The sequence below is a fragment of the Marmota monax genome, unplaced genomic scaffold, assembly GCF_021218885.2.
Source record: "Marmota monax isolate L192 unplaced genomic scaffold, Marmota_monax_Labrador192_F-V1.1 WCK01_AAM20220418_F8-fsc00020, whole genome shotgun sequence".
In the NCBI taxonomy this organism is placed as follows: Eukaryota; Metazoa; Chordata; class Mammalia; order Rodentia; family Sciuridae; genus Marmota; species Marmota monax.
Window position 1 is genome coordinate 17706061 of NW_026692912.1, and position 20556 is coordinate 17726616.

Below are 20556 nucleotides of genomic sequence, written 5' to 3' on the forward strand. Positions count from 1 at the left end.
ATTGCCTAGCACTCCAGAAAACCAAAAGCTCAGTGTTACCTAAGTAGCAATTTTTAAATGTGGAGCAGCGTCCTAAATTTTATTCCATGGAACACTGTCTCAACTGAATTTCAACGGGAGGAAAATGTCTAATGCTCACATACTTTTGGCAGTACCTGTGCTAAACAAAATTTTCTTCTAGTAGGACTTCTCAGAGCCTTTAATATGCCAAGGACAGTTGGGAATTACTGGGAAGAAAATAGAGAACAGCATAGCCTACATTTTTGGCAACAGAACTTGTTCTTTGTCAACCGGGCCACCTCAGGGGATGTCTACATTCTGAGAAATCATAAGACTTAGTGTCTGCAGTGTTCAACCTGTATTTGGGGTGTTGGGGACAAGACACTTTTCACAGAATTAATTCTTTAATGGTTTAATGGAGTTGTTTTTTTTTTTTTTTAAATAGCAAAAAGTTCAACCAAAGGCCATTCCTGAGCTTTGTTACAAACTCCAGACATTCATATTCAGCACTATTTAACTGCTAAGGCGGAGCAGGGAGGAAGTAGTTGTAACTTTGGTATCAGATCGACCTGTATTCAAAAAGAGAATTCTGCCCATGTGTCATTTTAGGCAAATGGCTTATCTTTCTTAAGCCTGAGTTTGCTTCAGAGTAAAGTGAGGCTAAGACCTCTGCCTCCTTAAGTATCCTGAGGACTTCATGAGACCATGCCAGTGAGGCACCAGCTAAAGGACCTATTCTCACTAGGCAGCAGTCAGGGCTCCTTCTCCTCCTTGCACCTCTGTGTCTGTTTAGTTTGTGGGCAGAGAAGACAGCCCATTAACTCCTTCTGGAGCAGTTCCTTTGTTTGAAACCACCTCTTTCAAGCCTCAAGGGCTCTCTGGTCTCTTGTGCTGCAGCCAAGGCATGGAAGGCAGCTGGCAGGCCCCAGTTCACACAGAGGATTTGATGAACTTTGATAAGACTCTCCTTAGTCTTCATCCCCCCAGACCTTCCTTCCTCTCACCTGTCTCCACAAAGCCCTCAACCCAAACTCTGAGCATGTGAGCAGGCTCAAAGAACAGCTAGGCTTTTGAGTTGTAGAGATCTAGGATCAAGGCCTGATTCTGATACTTCCTGTGAGACTCTGGCAGTGTCCCTTGACCTCTCAGAGCCACCATTTGCTCAGCTCTTGAAACGCTAACAAGAATCTTTGTCTACTATGGCACATGCCTATAATCCCAGTGATGCGGGAGGATCACAATTTTGAGGCCAGCCAGGATGACTTAGCAGGAGCCGGTTTCAATATAAAAGGGGCTGGGGGTATAGTTCAGTGTTAGAGTCTCCCCCACCCCCACAGGTTCAATCCCCAGTTCCAAAACCAAGAAAGAGACCTCACCCATTTTCTGGAAAGACAGGTATTCATTTGCTAGGACACAACAACACACGAGGCAGGCCACACAACCAGCACATTACTGTCTGTCACTGAGATGTGGCTCTTTCCAAAGACCCAGAAGATTCAAATTCCTTTGTGTGGCACTCTAGGCTGACTGCTGCTTCTGCAGCCCCAGCTAAGCCCCCACCCCACTTCTGCCGTGGCAGTCCCTTGCTATACCTGAATACTTCATGTCTGATTCACAACTTGGCCTTTGAACATGCTGCTGATCTCTCTACCTGGTCTATTTTCCTCTCTGTGCCTAGTGACTTGCTTTGGGGGCTTCCTTCAACAATACTCACCTGGGAAACCCTTCCTGAGACTTCCCAGTAGAATAAGTCACTATTTCTCTGTGCCCTTTCTACCCCACATAGGTCCTGAATTACAATCCTTTTTTCACTGTGCCTCAAAATTCCATATGCTTCTTCCACTAGACTTGATTTCTCCAGTTGTGCCATTTTCTGGATAGGTGACCTTAGTTGAGTCCCTTCACCATTCTCAATCTGAGTTTCTTCATTTATAAAATAAGAGTTCAAGGAGGCCTAGGTTTGTGCAAGGTCCTAAGGCAGTGCCTGGCACATAGCAGATTCATCCGTCTGTACAGGTCCACTGGTTCAAGCAATTCTGACAGCATCCTCTGCCGGGCTCTTGGCAGTAGCAATGGGGTGGATATTGGCATAAGCAGGAGAACCAGGTCTGAAGGCCTGAGTCCTCACCTCAGGGCACCCACCATCCCTCCCCAGAGCCCCAAACAAGCTTCTTAGACAGATGCCATGTGCAGAAGGATTCACATTTATTGGTTCAAATACAGTACCTAACACTTGCTAAACATGCATTTCACACTAACTGGTCACATTTCCACAGGTAGTCAATTCACAGAACAGGGCCCATCCCTTGCCAGCAGGCAAGTGTGGGAGGTAGCAGAGGGCCTGAATAGCCTGCAGAGCCCGCCAACTATCATTTGGTCATGCAGGGTTGATGGAGCCAAGCTGGCAGGCAGCCCTTGGCCGGCCCTTTGGGAACAAGGGCTCAGAGACATCCTATTTACTCGATTCCTACACAGGACTGCAGGTGGAAGTGGTTCCAGGGTAGGTTGCCTGGGTTAGGCTCATGATGCAGGTGCCATCAGAGCCCCTGAAGGTGGTGTTTGTGGGAGGTGATGCTCCCTATGCCTTGGAGCCTAAGAAAGAGATGGAGGCCTCTTCAAGGGGTGGCTTGGCCCTAGCCGGGCAGGTGGGAAGGACTCCCCAGACACAGCCCAGACATTACAATGCAGCCACAGCCCCTATCACAGGCCTGGGATGGCAACACAGACAAAAACACCAATACTCCAGGGCAGGCGGGGTTTTTTTTCCCCGATAGAAACATGTAAACAGCGACAATATTCTTTTCCCACAGGATTTCTCTGAGAGGAATCGACCAGGATGTCACAAGAGGTAGTTTTTCTTTCTTTTTTTTTTTTTTCCATGGAAATTTGGTCAACAATATTATCACCTATTATAAGACATTCAGCAAAGAAAACAATGGTCATCAAAGGACAAAGAGGATCCTTTGGCCGGCAAGGGCTGGCTCCAGGATTTGGAGGACTAGTGTCCATTAGGATCATGACATTTTTCTTAGGCTTGGAGCAGGCTCTGGCTTCCCTCCTAGCTCCCTCTCAAGCCTACAGCTGACTTCTGAGGGCTGCAGGCCTGGAAGAGGGAGGTCTAAACAAAGGGGCCAGGTTTATTTGCTGGTAAAGGCAGGGCCATTGTGGCTCATGTCGCAGGACAGTCAGAAATCTTCAAGTCTCAAGGTAGGCCAGGCCTGGCCAAAGAGGAAGCCCCAGCTTGCTCACACTCAGCAGGCTCTCTGGGGGCCCCTGCCTCTGAGAAAACAGTCCAGGCCTGGATCCCAAGCCCAGAAGAGAAGATGTTGCTTGTGGCAGCCAAGACAGGGGTTTCTGGGGACCCTGTAATTAAATACACATCCCTGAGCTATGGCCCTAGAAACCCTTGCCGCAAGGCTCACCAGTTTCCAGCACCTGGTGGGATGATTGCCGTTTCTCATCCTGAGACACAGATAAAACATCATTTCATAGATGCTGGACATAGATGCTTCCAGCTGAGGAAAAAGGGAGAATGATCAACTGTGGAGGCAGAAGGGAGTGTGGGGGTACCCTTGTGGATCCAGGTGTGTGTGGGGGTAAGAGTAGTGTTTTTTTTTTTTTTTTTAATTCAGTTTTTTTTTTTTTAACTTTAAAAAAGTTAATAAAGAAAAATTTCAAGTTTAAAAAAAGAGATGATCTGAAAGACTGGATTTCTTAAAACAATTGCAAAAATTTAAAAAGCAACAAGGATAAAACACATAGATCAGAGGCCCAAAACTAAAGACTTGGAATCACAGCTCAACTTCCTGTTGGCAGACCAGGGTCCCTTTATTCTGGCCAACCTTGGTCATGGCTTAGATATTTCCCATACCAGGTTGTCTATCTCCATCTCTCCATTTCCCAGGAAATCAAGAATAAACAATTATGGAGAATGGGTATAGCAAAGCAAGGCAGCCAACCCAGAGAGGCCAGAGTTTTAAGGATCTGGTGATGCTGCCCATGGCAGGCACTCACTCCCCTGATAAGTGGGGGAAGGTCAGAAGCAGGCTGGTGTGGAATGGATGACTTCCAGTGATGCCATGGAGATCCCTAAGTTCCCCCATCCCTGCTAAGGTTCTGGGTATCAGAATAGGGAGGTTCCTGCCTGTTTACCTCTATCCCTGGAGGCCTGCCCACCTCACTTGTGGGCTGTGCACAGGGTGGGGAGCCCTCTAAACCAGGTGGAGTGCTTTTAGACAGGTTTGGGGGAATTCTCCAGATTAAGGGAAAGACCACTAAACTTTGCAAAGAACTCCAAAAATCTGCAAAGGGAGCTGGACAGCATGAATTACAGATGAAGCTCTAAAATTCCAAACTTTTGTTTTGGGTCAAGAAAATGTTCAAAAGGAAAAGAAGGAAAAAGCTTGCATGTTTCCACACAGTGCAAGGAGGTGGGATTCTCCTTTCCACACAGCTTTCTGGGTCACATTTTTATGGTGGGAAAATTCTCACTCAAAATGAGTGCTTTTGGTGGCTGGGATCAGAGAGAGGACAGAAGACAGAGGAATCAGAGACAGCATGTACAACTTTTTTCTTCTTCCACTAGCAAAAAGGCTGCCTGTTAACCAAACATTATGGGAAGAAAGGCAAAAAACAAACACACCAAACCTCCCCCTCCAACCTTTCTCTGTGTCCTTCAAACCAAATTCACAAATACATCTAGTGGCTGACCTAATGTCTCCACAGCTAGCTACACTCCTACCTTCTCCTCATAATACCTGAGTTTGCAATGCAACACATTCACTTTACCCTGTTTAGAAGAAGCCCACGTCATAAAAGGACTGGGTGCAGAAGACATTAAAGGCGGGCCACAGGTCAGGCTCCGGCTCGGAACACACAGCCACTTGGCTCAGAGATTCTGCAGGGCTCTCGGCAATGAATGGGCTCTTTGTTCTGTGGAATCTGCTGCAAACATTTGTAAAAATGGATTTATACAATGGCAACTTGCAGAACCTTTTCCCCACTCCACAAATTAACAACTTGCTCTGTTTAATACTACATTATTGGAGAGAGATGTTCTTGCCTCATCAAAGAGCAATTTCCTTTGACACCCAACAGAATAGGTAAAATGCTTAATTTTAACAGCAATTTAAAAAATAATAATCTGACAGATGGAGGTCTAAGCCATGAAAGATGCTGCACACAGGAGCTGTCTTAGAGAAGGGTCTCTGATATGTGTCTCCTCATCTTGAGGAAGGCAGCCCGGAATCTGACCTGTAGCCAAAGAATATGGTCTAGTTGGTTAAATAAAGAATTCAGGAAAACAAGAAAAATACTGTGAACTTAAAAAAAAAAAAAAAAAAAAAAAAAAAAAAAAAAAAAACCCAGAAACAAACACAACACACACAAATCTTCCCATTGCTATATGAAAAATATGCTAGTTGAAGCTTTTCCTGAGGGATATGTCTTTTCTTTCTTTCTCAGAGCAGTTAGGGAAATAGAACTGAGAAATAATGCTCTGAATTTTAGATCCATCAAAGGATAAAATCATCACTCTGTTGATACCCGTAATATTTTGTCAGAAAGAAAATATTACAATCAAACCCAGACAACTCAGTATGCACAAGATGTCACAGCCCCCTGGGTAGGTTTACTAGGCTGAGTTGGGGGAGAGCAACAGCCTTTGATCAAACAGAAGGCAGAAGGAGGTCCTATGGGCCCCTCAAGCCCACCCAAGGATGCACTAGCTATAAAAGAAGGTGCCTGGTTGTGGGCAGGAGCAGCCACTGTATTAAGGCAGAGAAGGGAAAAACTCCTGAAGGAGCTCCAAGACAGACCTGATGTCTGCCCAAAAGTTAAAAGAGGCAAGAAAAATGTCCTGGAATTAGGTAGGGCAGGTAGCAAAATAAAAGGGGTCTAGGCCATATCTGCTGAGGTAGCAGCCAGACCCTTAGAAACATGAGGTAGTGTAGGGCCCCACCCCTTTCATTCCAGATGCTTTTGGCTCCAGCCCTTCAAGCCCTGGTCAGCAGGCAACCTAAGGGGTAAGCGGGGCTACTCTGGGCTTTTTGTTCTGGGACGCTGGGAAAATTTGGCCTCACTTTGGGGAGATTAAGAGAACTTGGAATAAAACTTAGGAGCAAAAATTTCTGATCAGCAGATAGGTGAATGATCCTTTCCATTATTTAAAAAAGAGACTATACTTTTTTGATTCAGTCATGAGGGTAGGGTAGGGTGGAGAGAGGAACAGGGGATTCCAAAGAAGGAGTATTTATTCATTCAGCAGCCTGGCCTTTATCCCACTATCCTTTGAAGAAAATAATAATAAAAAATGAGTAGTGGGCATCAGTATTGAAAACCTGCCATTCTGCTCAGTCAGCTTTTCAACGGGCTGACAGGAAGTCAAATTTATATGGGAGAGGGAAGGAGATTGAGGAAGACAGGCCTTAGCAGATCCACATAAGGAAATTAGGTAGCTGTAAGCCCCAAGGGAGCTGGTAGGCAAGTCCTATGGATTGACTTATTGCTGGGACTTTGCCTGGATGAAAAGTTGACAGTGGCAGAAACTTGATAGTGATGGGAGGGGGCAGCAGGATGTAAGGACAGACAGTCTTCTGCCCTCAGGACTTCTTGGGTGGGAAAACATCTGCTTTAGATTTGGTCACTGTGCCTACTCTCAACTTTCATATTTTTCAAAGAAATGAGATGGCTTAATCCTCATCTCCTGCATCTCACCCACCTCAATGAGTACTTCTCCCAGCACCACTTTGGTGCACTCTTTACCTGACAAGTCTGTGGCTAGAAAAAGGCAGTTTGCTCTCTGACAGACAAATGTATAAGTCTGTGAGAAAATGTGGAAAAAGTAGGGATGGTCACACCCCCATTTCCATTGAGGTAGTCGTCTTCGTCAACACTATGGACATAGTCATCTCAGCCACCCTGCCCTCTCCCTCAAAATACAAAAGAACTATCTCTATACAAGGACAACACTGTAACATTAAACATCTTCACATTCTGTAAACTGCAAGGAAATGCATCTGCTGCATTCACACAAAAGCATGTGCATCATGTTGAAGGCCATACATTCAACTCTGTCGTGAAATAAATATATAGAAAAATGAGGTTAAAATAACAGACAAACAAACAAAAAACTCTTCCTGCAATAGAAACAACAGCTGCACAGCCTCCATGTTGGTCTCTCTGGCTCTTTCCTCTGGAGCCTGTCCTGCCTATCCAAGGCGCTGTTGCTGGTGCAGGGAACAGGTCATTCCTTGACCACACTTGTCTTGCAGGAGTGCAGCACCACCTTAAAGAGGAGGGGCAGCTGTTCCAGGGGTACATTCACCATCTTTCCTGGGGAAAGGTAGGAGAAGAGGAGTTAGCAATGGCCACTAGTAGAAGAGGGCACCCGCTTTCTCTTGGGCAGCTGAAGGGGGAATATCACCTGAGTGAGTGATGGGCAAGGGAAGTGCCAGTAGTATGGCAAAGGCCAGATGCAGAGAACCACTCTGCTATCGACTCATTTTGGTGCCCTCAGAAGACTCATAATCATTCTGCCCAGGGAATACTTACTGTGCTAGGTGTTAAATGCATTATCTCATTTAATTTCACCATATTTCTGTGTAATAAACACTTTCCATTCTCATTTTATACATGAAGAATCTGAAACGAAAGGTGGTCCTATCTAGCCCTCTTTCAGCTAAAGTACCTATCCCTTTTTCTTTTTTCCCTTGTAGAATCTAGTTATTCTACAAAATAATGCTTTTCAGAATAGCAAATAGGTTACTAAAAGTACAGAGGAGAAAGGAGAAGGATTGTAGGGGCAAAGAACCTTGAGAAATTTGGGGTTAAAAGAATTTTACAGGTTTTTTATTGCAGGGCTTCTTAGAGCGTTTAGCATGCTAATATACTCTGTAAACTAAGGTAAATTAAGCCTGTGGTTCTTCTTCCAGACAGTAACCCAGGTCACCTGGGGAGCATTTAAATAACACTGATACCCAGGTTCCACCCCATACAAATTAAACCAAAAAGTCTGAAGGTGCAACCCAAACACTGACATTTTTTTAAAGCTTCCTAGCTGAGATAACTATGTCCATTTTTTAAATGCTGCCAGGTCCAGCTTATATCTGCTACATTGCTCTGTGACCCAAAAAGTAGGAAACAAATAAAAAATCCTCCTTTGACAGACTGAAGTTTTTTCCTTCAAAAACTGTACTGCTGAATTTTGTAGGAATAATCACAATCTAGAGATCACATTTTTAAGTTGCTCCTCAGTACATGCTGGACAGCTAGAAATATGAACCCTTACTAAATGAATTAAAGCAACAACAACAAAATAGCCAAGATTATGCATGGAAGTGGACCTATTAAATGTCAAGAAGTGGAGTGGGGGTCAAGACCACACACAAACACATATCCCAATACACAAAATTCCTTTGCAAACAGAATTTTAAAGACACCACTTTAAATGACCCTGGAAAGCCCATAGGTAATCCTATGACATAAGGTTTTTTCTTGTTTGTTTTTTTGTTTTTAAACTGAGATATAATTCTCATAAAATTTACTCTCTTAAAATAAACAATTTGGGAAATGAAGTTAATTTAAGATACTCCAATACTCCAAGCATGTTTTCCTATCCACAGAAGGACCATACCAAATCAACCTTGCAGAAATTGTTCTAAATTTAAATGGTAATAAGGCCATAGGTACCTTGCACATCATAGGAGCTCCTGAAATGAGAGCTTCTCTACAAAGAAGACAAAAACTTCTTACTACAACAGAATTTTTCTGAGAGCAAGGGTAGTAACTCTTTTACACAGGTTGTAATGAGCCTGGAATAAGCATCCAGAAAACACTTATAATCTTGTATCCTACACAAGCTAAGACACGCAAGGAAGGGTTGGGGGCCCAGGACCTAGAACATTACCTGCAATGTATCGAATCTCGGGTAAACACATCATGAGATCAGGAAAGCGGTTTGGCTGATGTGTATATTTATATTCAGTGAAATCCTGGCAAATGTACCAATATCGCTTGTTCAATTGTTCCAGCTGTGAAGCACTGGTCAGACCCCTGATATCTGTAGAAAAAACAAAACAAAACACACACACGAGGAATGGGAAGGGTTTTCTAACGAGGAAAAATAATAGCTTCTTTAATATGTACATCCCTCAATTAAAAATTATTAAACACTGTCACAACAGGGGCTCTTTTCCCTTTTTGATATGGAGGAAATAAGTTCTGGATAAGGGAAGAGAAGTAAAAAATAACATAAAGAATAGTACTAGATTGAATCTTTTGAGGGCTAGGCTGTGTCTTTCTCAACTTCAGACTCAGCTCCCAGCACAGGGTGTACTACAAAACAGGCATCATGAATGATGAACATAAATTTGAAATTTTTCAAATTTATCCTTCATGATATCTCTGAATTTTCTCATCTTTGGAGCCAATCTTGGGGATACCTATATGTTGGTGTATGTAACACACACAGACAGACAGACAGACACACACACACACACAAACACATGCATGAGATCTCTAATGTCTCTCTCACTATTCTACCTGGGCTATTGTCTGTCCATCCTTCCTTCCTATCTAATCTATCAACACACATAAAATCCTTTTTCTATATATAAAGAATATACATAGAATATATGTAATATTCTATATATAGAATATTTTAATATATATTCTATATGTAGACTATTATGTATTTATATATTCTCTATATTAATATTATATGTAATGTAATTATTAATTATACATGATATATAACATCAATATTAATTATATGTCATATATAATATTAATACAGAGAATATATTAATACATATTATATATAGAATATGTATTAATATTTTCTATATAAACCTTACCCTACCCAGCCTTTGAGGCCCACCTCAAATTTCTCCTCCCCCAAGAAGCTGCTACTGATTTCCCCCATTTGAGGCACAATTTATGTGTCAAGTGCCAGTAGAGTGCATGTTTCTGGAGGAACCTGGGGGTCTAATGTTTGTCGATGCCTTTAATGCTCAGCACAGGGTTTGGCCTACGGGAGGCATGCAGAGCACCAAATACATGCATGAATGGTGCAGAAGCCGCAGAAGGAGGTCTGGCCAGCATGAGGGGGAGACTGAACAATGAGGAGGAAATCAAGAGTCTCTATCTAAGCTGGGAAACAGCACAGGAAGAGAGCACTTTCAGTGCCACAGGCACCAAAATCACCCAATTCCACTCTGGGAGCAGAGCACTTATTTTACTTTGGATAAAAGAACACAAATTCTCCTTTATATGCTGGTTACCAGCAGCTACCAAGTGCCACATTGCAGGTAATGCTCCACGTAAATCACATCCACTCTTTTAATTAAAAACCATGCTTGATATGCATGTGCTGAGTTTTTGTGCATCACTACTCTTCCCTGAAGAGGTATCAGAACCACTGCCAGCCTGTCACAGAGGCCTTATCTCCAGTAGTTTCATCAGTCACTCTGCTCTTCTTTAGTCGCTGGTAAACTAGCACATATTTTAAATGACGCATGTACTGTCCTTGGTGTCTGTGTTTAAATGCATTAAAACTGACTAAACAAAGTGAATCCTCTCCCTTCCTCTATGAGTTATAGAGATTGTGGCATTTAGATTTCAAGAAAAAATACAAAGCATTCCTTGCACTGTAAAGGGGTAGGATGATGACAAGGGGGAGTGCAGGCCTTTAAAATTGGTAGCCACATGGTATGAGAGCTTCTGTGACAGTCCTGAAGGAAGGGGAGGGAGTGAAACAGAGGTTAAATGCTCACGGGTGGGGGAGGGGGGGAAATCCCACTGCCTCTCTCCCAGCTACTTACCTTGGTTTAGAAAGTTAATTGCTTTCATGCACGCGTATTCCTCATTGCTAACCTTTAGCTGATGGAACTTGTGATACAGATAGATGAGCCGCTCAATCACTTCCATCCCTTCATCACTAAATCTGGGGAACAGAAATAGGGTTTACCCACAGGCTCTGATATCAGTGGAGGCCAGAAAAAGCAGACAGAGGGCTCCTACAGCTTGCTCCTTAAGGTATCTACAATAGCAAAGAGGATAAGCTTGGGGGAAATGGAATCCACAGGTCTCTCACGCCAGCTGCTATTCCCAAGGTCAGGCAGAGTCAATCAAATCTAGGTTCAAATCCAGCTCCATCACACACCCCTGGGACAGTCATTTGACCCTGTCTAAGCTTTGAGGTTTTCCTCTGCAAAATAATAATACTTGCTGGTTTTGGGTACCAAGGAGGTTTAGGATGTAAAGTGGAGAGATAGGACAATACTGAGATACTGCTTTTGTTGAGATGCAGCCTCCAATACCAACGGCAGCTGCCATGGTGACTCTATGCGAGCCTCTGCCACAATGCTGAAAAAACTGCCAATTTTATTTGTTTAGGTTCACTGTTTCAAGCAGGGTTGAGGTTAAGCACAATGAAAAATTTTGTTGGCATACCTGACTTCAGCCAGGGTGGGAAGAAAACATCTGAGTCTCCATGCCATGCTAACCTCTGTGCTGGGCACTTTCTGTGCATTTTCTCATTTAATTCTTTCAACTTTTTGAGCTAGCTGACATAGTCATTACTGTTGTGCAGATGAGAAAACTGAAGTTCAGACAAGGGAAAGGACTGGTTCACCAGCACACAGCTAGCTGGTGGCAGAATTAGAACTTGGAACCTGGCTAATCCCCTGAGGCCTTGGTTTTTCCAACAGTATATCCTAACAGAAAGGGCTCAAAGCTGGCCATGCTCCCTTCTTTGGGTCAGAAATGAGATCGTGGGGAAAAGATTAAGTTTTAGGCAAAGAAGCCCAGGCTAGGCCACCCCAGGGACTAATGCTCTGGGTATGCTTCATACCAAAAATGGAGATACCAATAAACTAAGGAGGTAAGTGCTTAATGGGGAAGCAGAAGTTTGTAAAAACTGGGGTCAGGACTGGCCAGAATCAATCTAGGGGTGGCTGGACAGTGGGCCAAGGAGAGTTCCACCCACACATGCCTTAGATGCAGTTCAGTTACAAAGAGATGATACTCAACCTCATGGCTGCTTCTTGATTCAGATCTGGGCACTGGAGCTTATTTTGGTATCCCGAGTGTTCTGGACACTTGTGAATACACTTTTGCTTTCTGGAATCTACTTATTTTTGTGTTAATTTTGAAGGTTTTGGCTTCCTGGACAAGTAGGATATTTTTTCTTTTCTGGCACTGGTTGGGGCCAGAGGTACCTGCAATTCTCAAGCACCAGGGGGAGCCACAGCAATAGGTAGCTGCAATCAGGAGCTTTGACCCCTCTGCCTCATGGCATGGCTCCCAGTCAGTCTAAGCTTCTCTTAGTTTGCTGATTTGAGATATCATGGCTAACTCAATTTCTTTCTCATCTGGCCTAATGGCTTCTACAGCATTATTGATACTTTCCCAGGCTGGCTGATAGGTAAAGATTCTGCCAAGTGCTACCTGCTAGGTGCTTTACTGCACATACATGATCTCATTGGCCACTCCTAATAACTCAAAAAAATATATATTAATCATAATCCCCTTTGTTTAGAGAGGTTCTTTACTATGCCCCTGTTTCTCACATGATAGCCTGTGGGATAAATAATATCACTTCTATGTTAGGGATGAGGGAGCAGAAAAAGAGGTGATTTCCCCAAAGTTACAGAGAAGTGCATGCTGGGGGAGCCCAGGTTCAAACCTGGGCCTTCTAATTCCCAGCTTATAAGCTTTCCCAGTGCTTTGCCGCTCACCCCCAACTCTGTCAGGTTCAGTCCTGGGTGGGCATTTGGTGTCTCCATGATACCGAGATCACAGAAAGCAGTGTGCCTGGAAGTGAAGTCCACTCCTCATGACACTACTTTGTTGGCTACTTATGCTCTTGAGAGGGAAAAAAGGGGGAGGGGGGCTTGATTCCCTTAAGAATCTGTGTTGAAGGGTGGTTGGGGATTAGATGAGGTGAGGTGAGGTAAGGAGAGCAGCATCTGTCTGGTGGCTCAGTAGTGTAGCAAGTAAAGATAATGCTCTGTCCCTTAATCAGCAACCTCTTGCCCCAAGTACTCATTCTGGCACTGCAGAATCTGCAGGTGTGTGGCTATCAGCCAGAAGCCTAGCCAGCAGTGCCAAACCTGTTCCTGGCTCAATCCTGACTTGGGAGACACAAAGGAGCTCTAAGTGCTTGATCTGTGCATATGCACCAGATCTGTTTTTCTCCTTGGGACAGTACATCCCTTTTTCAAAATTTCCTACAACAGGCAACCATCATGGACCCCTGGCAGTGGTGGGGGGCTGGCTGCCAGCCCAACAGCCCCCACTCTGTCTCCTCAACTCGACTGCAAAGCTTTCCTCTACACCCACATCCCACCACTAGATAAACAAAGTTGTTCTCTGTTCCACGGGCCTGCTTCCTCCTGTAGCCATGCCTCCTCCACATCTGCCCACTCCACAGTTCTAACGCCCCTGTATTCCCTGTCTACAAATTATCAGCATTCAAAGCCATAAAGTTGGACAAACACACCCATTCTTCTTCTAGGTTCCTATCACACAAGCATGCTAGGACAAGGAAAACACTCCTACCAGGATCCCCCAAATCACTGGACTATTCAGTCAGCAATTGCAGCTGACACTATATAAGTTATATCCCATTAAGGGGCGGAGAAGCCCAGTTGTCTCTTTGCCATTCATCTAAATGCATCTTTTCCCAGGAGCAGTCATCAGCTACAATCTTCACGGAATTGCCGTCTCAGCACCCACATACAGACTCCAAGATGAAAAGTCAGATTACAGCACCAGGACAAAGTCCAGAAAGTCAAACCTTTTGAGAAGGCTCTGGAAAAATGAAAATTTGTATAGTGTAATGGTAAAAAGCCTGGGCTTTGGGGGTACAACAAATCTAGATGAGTCTTAACTCCACCTCTTTCTAGTTTTTCAGGTGTGAATTCTCACTAATCTCATGTTCCTCATCTCTACAACAGACATAGTATTAGTCCAGTCTCAACACTAATTTGTGAACACTCAACAAATAACAAATCAAAAGCACTTAAGATGAAATTTGGCACAATAAAAAAACTCTACATTTGTTAACTATTATTAATAGTATTAGTATCATCCTCATAAAGAAAAGATTGTGTTTCCTGAGCTCTATAGGGTCCAACCTGGGAAGCTGAGAGGCAACTTTCCAGAGATTTGGCCAAAATGGAGCTAGTGCTTAAGAGATAGAAGTGCCCATTAAAGTCCATCTAGCTCAAGGCATCTTCTCCTAGGAGTGAAGGAGTGTTGATTAGGGCCAGGAGCAGTCACTGGCTGGTGCTACAATCTGCTTTAAATCAAATTCGTCCAGCTCACTCTCTGATAACAGTCTGATTAAGGAATATGGGCACCATAAATTTGATTGGATATTTGAGAAGAGAAAGGGGGTGGTCATGCATCATCTGGGAATAGCTATTCCTGACAGTAGGTACTCACACTCGAAAGTTGTGAAGAAGCAAAGGCCATCTGGGGGAGTGGGAGTAATACAGGCAGGAAAGAGCTATGGCCAATTAGACTCTACATCCTAGGATTCTAGCAGAGAGGGGATGCTTTACAGTGATTAGCCTGACTCCAGAGGCTCTCACACTTCTATATCCTATGACCTGGTCCAACATGCACCTTAGATTCACAGACACCCAAACCAAATCAGAGCATTTCATCTCCAGTCCTGCTCTTCTCAGGCTCCTTTATCTTGGGCCCAGGTAATCCAAAACCCCAGCAGTCATCCCCAACTTTTCTCACTCACAGAAGTCTCACTGATTTTGCCTCCTTGACATCATTTAGCTTTGTGCTGCCCTCTCTACTCCCACATCACTGTTGCTTTGTCCAGGTCTTGTTTTCTTTCTTTTTTTTTTTTTTTTTTTGGTTCTGGGATTGAACCCAGGGACGCTCTAACCCAGACCTTTTAATTTTTGAAACAGGGCCTCATTAAGTTGCTAAGGCTGGCCTCCAACTTGCTCCAGCCTCAGCCTCCCAAGTCACTGTGCCACCATGTATGCCTGGCCTTGTTTTCTTTCACTTGGCTATGGAACAGCCTCCTAATCAACTACCTCATCTTGTCCAATCCACCCTGAGCTTTATGGCCACAGAAACCTTTCTAAAATACAACCTATGTGATTCCTTCATGTAAAACCACATTCAAACCCAAATTCTTTCGATTGGCATTCGAGCACCTTTCTGAACTGTCTCGTTTATATCTTTTTTCCTCAGTCACTGATCCCTTCATTTTTCTGTCTCTCACATAATTCTCTTTATGCCCTGAATCCACAGGACTGCTTTTGGGTCCCTGCATAACTTCTAGAATTTTGTGCTATTCTCCTGTCTTCCATCTCTTCTGTACAACTTAGTAATATTGCACTTCAAGGTACAGTTTAAATGTCTATTATCATTGTTACTGTTTGTGGTACTGAGGCTAGAACCCAGGGCCTCACACATGCTAAGCAAACACTCTACCCAGAGGGACACCCCCAGCCTTCCAATGTCTATTTCTCTGATGAGCCTTCCCTGGTTCAACAAGTAGCCCTCATTCCTATCTGTGTTTCTACAGTCCTTCATATTCTCCTTGGTCTCTTCCAATATGACCCTGCATTGGAGACTGTTTCTATGTGCCTCCCAAACCTCTAAACCAAGAATATAGTTTCTCAGAGTCAGAAACCTTGTCTGCAATATCTGTGACCCCAGCACCCCTTCCTGAACATACACACATACTCAGTAAATGGCCATGGGTCAGAACTAACACGTTGAAGTTAACTCTTACTCTTCCATTGATGGGTTCCATAGTAGAGTAAGAAGTCTAACAACAATCCATTTCTTATCCTCAGAGCTCCCTTGAAAGCTCAGCAGCAACATGTGTTCTAGAGTCAGCACGGCTTAACAGAACTTTCTGTGATGATGGAAATGACTATATTTGCACTATTCAGCATAGTAGCCACTAGCCACATGTGGCTACTGAGCACTTGAAATGTGACACAAGCATATGATAAACTGGATTTTTAATTTAAATTAACTTTAAAAAGCCATAGGAGGATAGTGGCTACTATACTGGACAGTGCAGCTTTAGACTCCTTAGTAAGGAACTTTTCTAGGAAGTAAGTTTTCTCACTAACTCATCTGTAATAGGTGCCTGCCTTAGTCTTAGGACTCAAGAGATTGGCTGTAGTGGGATAAAGTACCTTATGAAGGTCAAAGTCAGAGTCTCCTGTACTGCCTGTGATCCCTACCTATCCAGAAAGGGTCTGGGAAAACCTATCACTCTACAGGGAGCTGAGCCCAGTAGGCAGCCTCTGGCTGAACTGGTAGACTCTAGGAAAATAGGAAGGCTGGGCTCCCTGGGCCAGCTCTGCAAACTGACAAACTTGAGGCAGGCTGACTGCCATACAAACATCTCCTCGGCCCAGAGTTATGGAGCTAGAGACAGAAATTTGATGGAAACGATGAATTAAGAGGCTTTGGACAAGGGTGTAGGTCATCTGCGAAATTAGAAAGCACTGTTTATAGAATAAAGGGTCAGTTGAGTTCAACATTCTGTCATTTATAGATCACCCTGAAGCCAGCAGGCACCATTAATAAGAAAATATTAGAAAATAAGGGGAGAGGGTCAGCACCCAGACTCTTCCCTCCCTCAGCTGTGCAAAAGGCCCTCGAAGGTCTTGGAACTTGACTCTCCGCTTAAGCCCCAGCCTTGTTTGTATGCCATGAGTGAATGGTTGGGGGAGGTGCAGAGAAGTATGGGGGCTGGTCCTCCACCCTCTCAATTTTCATTCATCTTTTCTTTCATTTGGATGCCATGAGATCCCACGACTTCCATTATTTTAATCTGTCCAATAAAGTGATTTATTGAAGTGTCTATTTGAATGTGAATTAAGCTATATAACATATTTCATACTAGTAAATTAATAAGCCAAAAAAGTTGTCTCAACAAATCATTTGTCTTGATTTTGAGGTCAGAAAATATAGTCACCATGTCCCCAAGTCTCTAAAGTGAGTGACTAAAAAAGTGCTAGGACAGACCATGGAAGCAGCAGACAGGAAGATGTGAGTTATCTGGGATGAAATTTTTGGCAGAAAATGACCAAGAAAACAGTTTGGGCCCTTAGTCTCATGCTTTGACATCTCATTGCATCCCTGATGCCATGAAAGAGTCTAAGCTTTGCAACAAATGGCTATAAGTTCAAATCTAGGCTCTGGACTCAAAACCAAACACCTCAAGGTCTGGGTTTTCTGAACTTCAGTTTTCTCGCCTATAAAACAGGCACAATGACACCTATAATGCTGGAGGCTGTGGAAACAAAATAATAACATGAAATATGTAGCCTAGTGCCTGGCATACAACAGATACCAAAGTGATCTCTAGGTTTCTTTCCTGGATTGTAAACTACAGTTCTGAACCCCTCTTGCCTTGTAGGCAGATTAGATTTCTGTTATTCCTAGATAAATTATTTTATTTCACTAATCCAGACATAACAAAAATAACAATATAGCTTTTGCTAAGTTTGACTGTACAACATTTACTCTTACAACCACTTTGTTGGGGAGGTATTGTTATCATTCCATTTTATAAATTCAGAATCTGAGGATCAGAGACTTAGTCAACACCACAAAGCTAGTCAGTGGCAGAATAAGGATTCAAACTCAGGTCTGTATGGTTGGATGCCATCCTTTGGAGGGCCAGGCAACCCTACCCTGCAGGGATGAGAAGGGTTTGGTTGCTTGGGATTCCCTCCCCAGCCAGCAGCCTCACCTGTGTAATTCTTCATCAGAGGGCGAATACTTGGCAGTAACATCAGCCAGCTCTCCAAAGATCTGTTTGCTGTAAACTGTGAGGGACGATAGCAGGATCAACTCCTGCCATGTAGAGCTCAAGAGGCACGTGTAATCCTTGATTGAGAGCTCGCAGAAGAAAGGCAGCTTCTTGATCCAGGCAATCTGCCTAAAGAGCAGCTCATCGGCCAGGCGGCAGAGCAGGGCAAACAGCTCTGCCTGTGTCACAGCATATCTGGGGGCAGGGACAGGAAAATCACTTCCATCAGCCAGAGGGGAAGGATAGGGACCCAGGGAAAGGATAGTCTTAAAGGTACAAAGTGTCCCTGGCAGTTCTCCCTTCCCCTTGACTACAGAGATCTCTAGTATCATTCAACTCAATTTTCTTATAAAGGGGCAAGACAGACCAGAAGCAAGCTCAGGGCCAAAAAAATGGTTTTTGTGAGAAAAGGTTGCTGCGAGGAAAAGAGATTTAGAAACCTGTGCAATTATCAGGGAGTATAGTATTTTTTCCCCAAAATGAAAGGAGTAGAATTTATTCAAGCATAAGGAAACATATACAACTCATATTAGACTCTTGCAGGGGCAAGAGGGGACCCTCAGAGGGGCTGCCCCAGGAAGGATGATTTTTCAAATTGGTGTCCTCTAATGTTCTATGTCTCAGAAAATTCCTAGTCACTTTTAGCAACGTAAACTTCAGTGGGGTGATCTGGTGCTCACCCAAACCCAGGCACCAGCACAAAAATGAGCCTTAGGGCAAGACAGCCAAAGCCAAAAGGAGTCCAAAAGCTTTTCCTATCTCACTGCACCCTCTGGTGGTGAGAGTTCAGGAACTAGAACTGCTCAGCCCTTTCTTTTTCTTTTCTTTGGTACCAGGGATTGAATCTAGAGGCACTTAACCACTGAGCTACATTCTCAATGACCCCTACCCCCCTTTTAAAATTTTTTATTTATTTTTTATTTTTTTAAAAGTGAGAGAGAGATAATTTTTTAATATTTATTTTTTAGTTTTCGGTGGACACAACATCTTTTTTTGTATGTGGTGCTGAGGATCGAACTCGGGCCACACGCATGCCAGGCGAGCGCGCTACCGCTTGAGCCACATCCCCAGCCTCCCCCCGCCCTTTTTATTTAGAGACAGAGTCTCACTGAGATGCTTACGGCCTCACTAAATTGCTGAGGCTGGCTTTGAACTCAGATCCTCCTACTTAAGCCTCCTGAGCTGCTGGGATTAGAGGCGTGAGCCATTTTACCTGACTGCTCAGCCCTTTCTTCAGGCTTATAGTTGGCTGGAAAGAGCATGGCATTTCTCAGCTGTGACCTAAAGGGGGCTTCTGAGGCCATAGACTCAGGGGTCCCGGGTTTCTTCCTCTCAAGTTCCCTTAATATCCTCTTTCTCATACCCCACATTCAGATATACAAAGATTTGTATGACCTTCTTGATAGTAGATATTTGAGTCTCTTCTGAAACTAGAGACTAACTTAAGAAAAACCTCAGGATATCTTTGGGGGATATAAACTTGGTAACCCTCAAACAGCCTATGCTCTAGGCCCAAAGGTAAGCAATGTATGGGTTTGAAGGCTGGACTACAACTTACTCAAGTAAAGCTAACTGCAGACTAAGAGGATTTACTCCATTAACTTAGGCCCACCCAAGGTGGTCACATGCAACATGCTACCCATGGTATGCTGGCAAGGGATGCAGCAGACAGGCCATAATCAGGTAGGGCTTTGAATGTCTTGTTAAGGAGCCTACACATGATACATTTTTACCCCCAGAATTATAGCTAAATTTACTGTGCAGAAGCACTCAGATATGTCCTAGGGCCTGGTTTACCTAACCATGACGAAACAAAGCTCTTCCATATCAATTCCACACAGACAGAAAAGTAACTCCAACTTTATTATGAGAAAAGATGCTTAAGGACTGATTTTGAAGATAAGTACAGGTTTGTCTTCTGATGCTTAAATCATCACTCATTAACCCCTCATTCATTTCAAAGCCTTTGGTACACCAGCCAGGGATGCAAGTGGGTGCACTGTTGGAACATACTGAGATTGCCAAGGGTCAAGCAGCACAGAGCTCACTTACCCATCTTCGATCAACATGGGTGTGCCCAATGGTTCCAGGTCCTCAGCTGACATCAGTTGGTGAATCAGGCTGTATGACTGTGGGTCAAGGCTGCGAGCTTGTGGGGGCAGAAGTGGTGAGTGGCCAGAATAGCTAAAAAGGTGTGGTATGTATTGATAATGTGGAGGCACAGACATCCCCATGTACTGATCCCTGAATGTCATGAATCCGTTTAGTTCCACAGACCTACTGGAGAGAAAAATTTCAAGTCAAGCAAAGCCAAGGCAGGTCCAGTGCCTACTCAAAGAAAACAAGTCAGCAAGTGGCTTAGATGTTCTTTGGTCATGAGGTCTGTGTCTCACCAAGCCAGGGGACATAATTAATGGTTATGTGCATGTCTCCTAGACTCCCATCTGTGAGACATAAATGTGGGTTCACCATTGGACACTCAAGTGCCTGGCAGAGTAGGTACTGAATATATATTAGTTGAATGAATTCTTTGTACAGGTGCTACATCTGAAGAGTTTTTAATGGATACTCAGAGACTAGGATGACAAATGTGGGTGTTTGCATTATTTTACCACTAGGAAAATGAAGGCATAGATAGACCACTTGTCAGGCCACAGAACAAATCCAGTACCAAGCAAGGAACATGGCATGTGGCAACCCCCCCCCCCCTAACTATTCAAAGGAAGGAACAAACTAAGGAATAA

General features: G+C 43.7%; 1 protein-coding gene across 5 annotated transcripts in view; it reads right to left on the minus strand.

Moving 5' to 3' along the window:
• Positions 1 to 2183: 2183 nt before the first annotated feature.
• The window catches only part of Nr6a1 (nuclear receptor subfamily 6 group A member 1), a 211325-nt gene continuing 192952 nt past the window's right edge, over positions 2184 to 20556 (minus strand). For 3 of the 5 annotated variants that reach the window (XM_046451745.2, XM_046451747.2, XM_046451749.2), the window contains 5 exons: positions 19865 to 20092; positions 17753 to 18007; positions 10821 to 10942; positions 8906 to 9058; positions 2184 to 7332 (listed from right to left, as the gene is read on the minus strand). In XM_046451745.2, coding sequence (XP_046307701.1) covers positions 7244 to 7332; positions 8906 to 9058; positions 10821 to 10942; positions 17753 to 18007; positions 19865 to 20092 — 847 coding nt within the window. In that variant the 3' untranslated portion in view covers positions 2184 to 7243. The remainder of the gene's footprint in view (positions 7333 to 8905; positions 9059 to 10820; positions 10943 to 17752; positions 18008 to 19864; positions 20093 to 20556) is intronic. The other 2 variants (XM_046451748.2, XM_046451746.2) reach the window with 1 other exon arrangement.